The following is an 8,129-nucleotide window of genomic DNA, read 5'->3' on the forward strand; positions in this document are numbered from 1 at the left end:
TGTTCATCATACGCTTCCTACAGCCGCCCATACAGTCACGGCCACTCTTTTGTTCCAGAGACAAAATCATGGATTAGACATACTCATGCAGCATAGCATGCACTATCCCATCTAGCACTTCCATCCCATACTTGTAGAACACATAACACAATGTTTTACCTGGCTTAAAGAATCTAATTGGAACACAAGATAGCTCAACCTGTGTCATATCATTTCTCCTAGGTTTTGCTTCTTTTTGCCACCTTAAACTATCTCGCACACCATTAATTATATATTTTACAGGCATTCAACAACACAGGATAACCTATGGCCAAAACTACCATAACTTCATGCTATCATACCAGACAAGAATATACTCAGAGGTTTTCAGGAATCCATTCCCCCACGATACTCTCAGAGATTACCAATAGCCATTCAACTTTTCATCCTTATCGGACCTATTAGATCTACAACCATTCAATTATACTACCAAGTTGGGCATTACCAGCCATGCACATTGCATTTTATGCCTTTCTCGGGCCAGAGAATCCACTACCATCACCACCACTCAGACAGATCATTGTCTTCAACGATCCCACGTACGTAAACACATATATCATTACCTATTGGCTCTACCACATTCCGAAACGAGTCAACACGGACCAACAGTAGAGATAACATACTATCCTACCCACAACAAATGGTGTCCACTTTCGGTCCTAGATTCCTACCTTCAAAATTCTTCCAGGAATTAAATACTGTAATGCATTTAAGGAAATGTCTGGTTAATTTGTATATATTTGTTGACTCTATTAAATATTTGATTATTCATTTTGCCCTCTTTATTTACAGGCCTACCGTATCGTCGGTCTCGGCACACCACAACCGACTTGCTCCCTTTATATTATCCTACGCTTATGCTGGATCCTTACTCCATATACGGCTATTTGCCCCTTACACAAATATATATATATATATTATATGAAAAAGCCAGCACTCTAGGACTTCAGTAGATAAAAAGTAGAAACCTTTTATTCCAGTGTGTCAAAAAAAAGGGTCGACGTTTCAGTCCACCGTTGTGAACTTTCTTCAGGACATTTCTTCAGTATGTCCTGAAGAAAGTTCACAACGGTGGACTGAAACGTCGACCCTTTTTTCTGACACACTGGAATAAAAGGTTTCTACTTTTTATCTACTGAAGTCCTAGGCTTTTTCATATACTGTATACTTGTGCAGCTGAGCACCGGGCAAAACACTGAAGGAAAGCTGAGGTGCAACTCCCATCATTTTTGTATATGTGTATATATATATATATATATATATATATATATATATATATATATATATATATATATATAAAAATCCACCTTCGCCTCGCAACGGCCCCACACAGAATGAGGCTTGAAAGTGGGAAAACACTTTTTTAATATATATATATATATATATATATATATTAAAAAAGTGTTTTCCCACTTTCAAGCCTCATTCTGTGTGGGGCCGTTGCGAGGCGAAGGTGGATTTATCTTTGTTGCATCCGTTTTTGTTTTCCCCATCAGAAATCTTCAGTTACATTATGTGTGTGTGTGTGTATGTATGTATGTATGTATGTGTATATATATATATATATATATTTTTTTTTTTTTTTATTTACAGGAGCAGTTTAGTGGAAACTCAAAAAAATACCCACAGACAATATTAGGCCGTATCGTCATACAAATATTAGTGCTAAAGGACCACTATAGTGCCAGGAAAACTAGTATGTTTTCCTGGCACTATAGTGGTCCTTTAGCACTAATTTCTGTATGACGATAGTGCCCCCACCCTCAGGGTTCCACTCCCGCCTGGCTGAAGGGGGAGGAAGGGGTTAATCCCTTACCTTTTCTCCAGCGCCAGGCTCCCTCGGAGCTGGGACTCTCCTCCCTCTTCTAATGTCATCGGCTGCATACGCAGGCGCACATTCAGCCAGTCTCATAGGAAAGCATTCTCAATGCTTTCCTATGGACGCTGGCGTTTTCACAGTGAGATGCGCCGAAGCATTAATGAGACAGCCACTAGAGGCTGGATTAACCCATAGGTAAACATAGCAGTTTCTCTGAAACTGCTATGTTTACAGAAGAAAGGGTTAATCCTAGATGGACCTGGCACCCAGACCACTTCATTAAGCTGAAGTGGTCTGGGTGCCTATAGTGGTCCTTTAATGCCCCCTTTCACAATTAATAGGGTGAAGGGGATAAACAGAGTTCACCTAATTCAAGGAGAGTATGGCTGTGGGGTTGGGGACCAATGGCATGCCCACCCCCATTGTCTTAATTTTTTTTGTTAATGAAAATTAAATCAGCATGTTTTGCCCTCCCCTACCCCCTTTTTCTTTTATTAAATAGCCCTAACAACTTAGTAGAGGGGTGCACAGATCACATTTTTTAATATAAAGTTTCCCACCTGATGCCCACAGGCATTTCTAGAAACTTGGGCAGCCATTGTTTCACTCATCTAGTATGTGTGCAGCAGTTGTGCACATAGGGAATGTTTTGAACATCCCTTATATTAATATGGGAGTTTTATTTTATTTAACCTGCTATATAATTAACCCTTGCAGCACCTAGTGTAGGGCAAATAGTACTTGAAATGGTCAATTCACTTGCAAAGAAAAAAGTGAATGATAGTTAGCAAATGTGCATCCTACTGGATGCATTTGGTTCTGACTTTTGGTTAAAACTGGTGCCTTGTGAATCTTGCAAACCCTAAACTTTGTATAGGATTTCCATGTGAAATCACTGATTTTAAACCAGACACTGAATGCATTGCCAACCGAATTAAGCAAATCTGGATCTTAATTCATTATACATTCTTACTTTAAATAGCATCCTATGCATGATTATTACCAGCATTGTTACTAGTATCTATTACTGATAAAAGTACTCATCTGACTGTGTGTTACCTACCTGAATCTCCCTCCCTTGGAAAGTGTCTTCATTCTCAAAACAAGGATATGGAAATGGGTCCCTAGTAGTGGGCATAATGTCAAATTTGTGAAAAGTCCTAGATGTCTGTGTGTGGTGAGCCTGTTATGTGTTTCTTCTTTTCAGCTCTGACTTTGTGTTGATAGGTTGCTAGGCAATGGTGACCGTGAAACCGGAAAGAGCCAGGGGGATGTTTGTCTAACCTATCAACACATTCTGAGCGTCACTACAAGAATTAGAGCACGGCTACCAGTTTTTGTGTTGTAAGTGTGGAGGATAGATTTGAATGCTATGTAATAAAAAGAATTGGTGCTGTTTACTAGTTATAATTACAAATGCCAACAACAGACCACAACTTTTATTGTCTTCTTCCTTCTGCAAAAGAATGGAGATTAATAATGAAACTTAGCTTTCCATTATTCACATACAGTCAGTAGCATACCTCCCAAAATTTCAAATGAACAAAGAGGGACAATTTCATTTTAGGAGTGTGTTTGGGGATGTGGCCAAGGAGGGACTGTTCTGAGAATTTTTTGTTGACTTACTTATAACAATTTATGCAAGTAAAATGTAATTTAGAACACAAACAATATATCTTATTTGCACAGAATGATTTCTAATCACATTTATTGCAGTTTAAAGACACAATATGAATCTCTTAAAAAAGATGGACATTGGGATAGAGGGAGCATCAGCTGACCAGTCTCAGCCAATCAGTGGTGACCATCCCCAGCGGCATTCCGAGCTTCCTGAAAGTTAAATTCCAGAATCCGACTGCCACCTTGTGTCAGTGGAGATTACCACTTTTAAAGTGTTGTTTTTTTTTTGTTGTTGTTTATTTTGCGTTTGCATTACAGAACGACATCACAAGTCACCCTACAATTTGTCACCTTATCTCACAGTGTAACAATATCTAGTACTCTTTAGGTACATCATTCATATGTAGAATCACAAATATATCATCACTCCACCCACACGGTATCAGCAAGTCATATATATGACCTATATTCCCCTGGTCTTGTAAGTTAAACAGTGCTGGTAGGAGTAGCGTTCGTTTACCATGCATGTTCTTATTTGCATCATTTAGTGATGCCTCCTAGTTATTTACAGGGTACCAGGTGTCTTAGCAAGTTGCAATACATATTGCGTATAATAAAATACAACATATTGTAACAGAAAATATAACAACGTTAAACCTAAAAGTTGATAGTTGATCCAGCATGTATAAAAGACATTACTTTCCCTGTAATTACGTTTACATTACTTTTCCCACGGTTGTCATCTATTGCGTAGGTGGTGTAGTTTGGATCCAGAATACTCCTTGTCTGTGTGCCCCTCACACCCCCTTGTACTTTTGCCCTTTATTTATCTATTCCTGTTCTTTAGTGTGGATACCACTGTGCTTTAACTGCCCCTAGGTTATCGTGTGAGTGTATCTAACACTTGTTTGCCTCCCAGGAGATGTGCATGTTTTTATGTTTCCTTTGTTACTTTGCAAGACCTTTATAATTCTTCCACGGTTCCCAGATTTTTTCATATACATGTATTTTGTTCTTTAATGACCTTCTCAGTTCCTCTATCACCCCTACATTTTCCACCCGAGAATGCCAAGTCGTCTTTGATGGCTGATTAACCTTTTTCCAATTTACCGCCACTTCTATTTTTGCTGTCGTGACCATAAAGTATAGCAGTGAGTTTTTGTATTTGTGTTGCAATGTGCTAGATTCCCATGCATGCAAGAGCATCGTCTGGATATCTAGGGCCAAGGACAACCCCAGTACTTTTTTAATCATATCCCTCACTTCCCTTCCGTATTTTGTACTATGGAACTTTCCCACCAGATATGTTGCAGAAAACCCTTTTCTTTGTGACTGCGCCACAAAGCTTTGTGGTGTGATATACCACTTAGTGAGTAACTTAAGGTTCACCTCCTGTAATTGTATATTTATATGTGAGTGAAAGGTCCTCTGGAACACCATAAGCCATGTCTGGTCAGGTAAGGGTTCAGTGGGGTGTTTGTTCCAAACTCTCACATACCAGGGAAGTGTTGATTGTTTAGCGACCTGCAACATAGTGTAGCAGGTTGACATCATTTAAGTAGGGGTTTTCATCTGTGAGAATATTTACTCGTATTTAGTTTCTGCTCTGATACCTGTCACTGAAATAGGTGGGGTATTAATCAAGTCTATTGAACACTTTGTGAGAACGACGAAGGGTGTTACGAGGTCAACTGAGATATAGGTTTGATCATTGTATTGGATAACCAATCTCCTATTGGTGGTGATTTGGTCTGTGGGGTTACATGATTTGGTGTTAGTGTGGAGCCCTTTACATCTGCTTGGAACATTGAATTGTGTGCTATCGGGAAATAAGGTAAGATCCCTGGGGCTATTTTTTTCCGGATTTGTAGGGTCGTGGACATAACTGGGTGGCTAGGCATAAAGTCGTAAGATGTAATTGCGTGCAACCATGGTAATCCTTGTAGGGGCATTTGTATGTGGGTCTGTTCTATTTGTATCCATAATTTGGAATCAGTCCCACTGACTCAGTCTGACTCTTCTAAGGTGCACAGCATATTGGTAATATGGTATATTTCGGAGGCCTATCCCTCCCCTGGATTTGGGTTTCAGTAAGGTTAGGTACGCTATGCATGGCCGCTTCTTGACAAAATAAAGCCTGTGAAGACCTGCAGTGTCTTAAATTTTTTGGGGGGGAATGTTGAAGGTAGTGTGTTAAGTATATACAGTATTCGGGGTAAGATTAATTGTAATTATATTGACTTGTCCCAGCCAACTTTCTAAAGTAGGGCTTGTTACACCTATTTAGATCTTGTTAGATAGCCTTCAGCAGTGGTGGGTAGTTTCCCTGATATCATTCATTTAAATCTTTTTTTTGTTTGTTTTTTTATTCTTTATTTTTGTTCGTGCATAAGGGTAACAGGCAAATTTGTACTGCCACAATAGCTAGTACAGTCAAGTTTGCATACAGTCTTAATCACATGGCATTAATGACATTGCACTTTTTTTTTTAAGTAGTTATGTAAACAAGATAATATCGTAAGCTTAGTAGTGATGGCAAATTAAAGACTTAGACATAGACATAGACATAGAGAAACAGTTATGTGTCCTATTAACTTTGCACAGTTTTATGGGTTAATACAGGAATGTAGGAGCATGCTAAGTCTATTAAGGCTATGGAGTGTTATGCAGGCTGAACATTGTTATTATACATAGCCCTATAGAGTGTGTAGAGGTTGTGCTTTGTTAAAAGTTTGGCACATGTTTATACTAGTGTTGTTAGTCGATAGGCATACAAGAGAATTGCAGTGGGTTAGCGTGTGAGTTGCAGAGCATAGCATATGAGCATGGGAGTAACACTATATTTCTCAGGGGAACAAGAAAATGTCCTTAGTAGCAGGTAGGGACTTTATGAGGCATAGGGTGAATGACTCATCTGTGTTGTCAAATGTCCCGGTCAGCCAACACCTGCCAGGGGTATGTCACAGCCATATGTTTTGCCGCCTCTCGGGGGAGCGAGTGGACCAAACACTCCCGTTCGTTGGGCAGTGAGTTGGCTCCGTGCTGCCTCTAGGTTTCCTGGTGGCTTGGAGTGGTGAGTGTTTAGGAGTCCTGTGTGTGCCTTTAGACCCGGAGGGTTGCTGTTCTGAGACGGAACCTGCCTGAGTGTGCTAGGCCGGTTCTTAGAGAGGACTTTTTGCGGGTGAGAGGGGTGTGATGGGGCAGCCCTGGAGATCTTCTCTGTTGAGGCTTTGGGCAACTCACCAGCGGTCTAAGAGTCGGGCGCTGGGGCATTCGGCGTCTCTTCCGCCTCTCACTCCATGCTGTCTCGATCTTTCTCGGGTTCCGCACCGGAGCTGCAGGCTGCTGTGTAATGTCCTTTGTGGCTAATGCCGTGGGACTTGTGTCCGGGTGTCTCTGCGGGTGGTGAGTTTGGCCCAAAAATCGCTGAATAGGCGGTCTAGCCGCTCCGACAGTGGAGGCAAGCTGGGCTTGGATGCTGACATCCACGTGGTCTCCGCCATGTTGTGAGTCGGCGGTGCAAGGTGGCTGAGCGCGGTTTCTCCGTCCTGATCCACATGCTCTGGTTGCCGGGATATCCCTCACCGGCAAGGGGGGGGGGGGGGGGAAGGGGAGGGGGGGGGGGAGAGAGTGTTCCGGGGAGACCTCCTTTGTTATAGGCTGCAGTCGGCTGAGGGATCGGCTGTCTCCCCCATGCTTCCTGAGTAGGCCGCAGGTAGGCCTCAGGTCCATCCCCTGGAATCGGTCGCATTTTGTGGTCCCAGGCTCAGTTATGCATTGACTGGATATTAAGCCCCAGTGTCTGGGGTGTAAAGGCATTGAATTTGCAGGTTTTGCAGCGATTTTGTTCGTTTTTCCGGCTATTTAGACAGGCGCTCTGCTGAGGTGCGACCACTCAGCTTGGCTGTCAAGCTCCGCCCCCCCATTTAAATCTTTTGATATGTTCATCCCCAAGTATGTTAATGTGATTTTTGCCCAGGAAAACAGGAATTTGTTGGCAAGACTACGTTCTTCTTTGTCTCCCATGGTTAGATTCAAGATTTCACTATTTTCTATGTTTACTTTGAAGTTAGATACAGCGCTGTACCTAGTCAGTTAGCTCATCAGATGTGTTTTTTTGGCCCTAAAATTAAGGAGGATCTTAAGGTCGTTTCATAGTGAGACCAATTTAGTGTTATCTGCTTCTGTCTGTGAGCAGTTGTGGGTATTTTCTAATGTCCATATATCTTCCAAGAGTCTACTTAGGGATCTCTCTCGATTTAATCTGGACCCCCATTTTATCAGTAACCCCCGATCACATTTTTGTTTGCTTCCCACTGCATATATGGGGAGGTAACTGGGGTATTATTTTCACGGAAGTAGTGTTGTATACTTTATTTTATGTTTCACTTTTTTATTTTGTAGAATATGGGGGTTCAACTTACATTGCTGGAATGGTTTGGGCATGGGAGTGGGTTGGAATGGGAGTAGAACGTGTAGTATTTCAGGCCTGGGTTCATAATCGTCTAACAATTGGTTTGTGTGCACGCTGTTTCATACATTTGTTAATTAGTGATGTACCGAACTGTTCGCCCGCGAATAGTTCCTGGCGAACATAACGTTTTCGCGTTCGCTGCCGCGGGCGAACACATGCGCGGTTCGATCCGCCCCC

The 8,129-nt window shown here is 41.7% G+C and overlaps 1 protein-coding gene across 1 annotated transcript in view; it reads right to left on the reverse strand.

Annotated features, from left to right (window-relative positions):
• CFAP276 (cilia and flagella associated protein 276) overlaps positions 1-3,072 on the reverse strand; it is a 39,546-nt gene extending 36,474 nt beyond the window's left edge. Inside the window, exon 1 of the mRNA XM_063444429.1 lies at positions 2,922-3,072. Within this exon, the coding sequence (XP_063300499.1) occupies positions 2,922-2,996 (75 nt within the window). The 5' untranslated portion in view covers positions 2,997-3,072. The remainder of the gene's footprint in view (positions 1-2,921) is intronic.
• Positions 3,073-8,129: the final 5,057 nt, after the last annotated feature.

The sequence above is a fragment of the Pelobates fuscus genome, chromosome 1 (genome assembly GCF_036172605.1).
Source record: "Pelobates fuscus isolate aPelFus1 chromosome 1, aPelFus1.pri, whole genome shotgun sequence".
Classification (NCBI taxonomy): domain Eukaryota; kingdom Metazoa; phylum Chordata; class Amphibia; order Anura; family Pelobatidae; genus Pelobates; species Pelobates fuscus.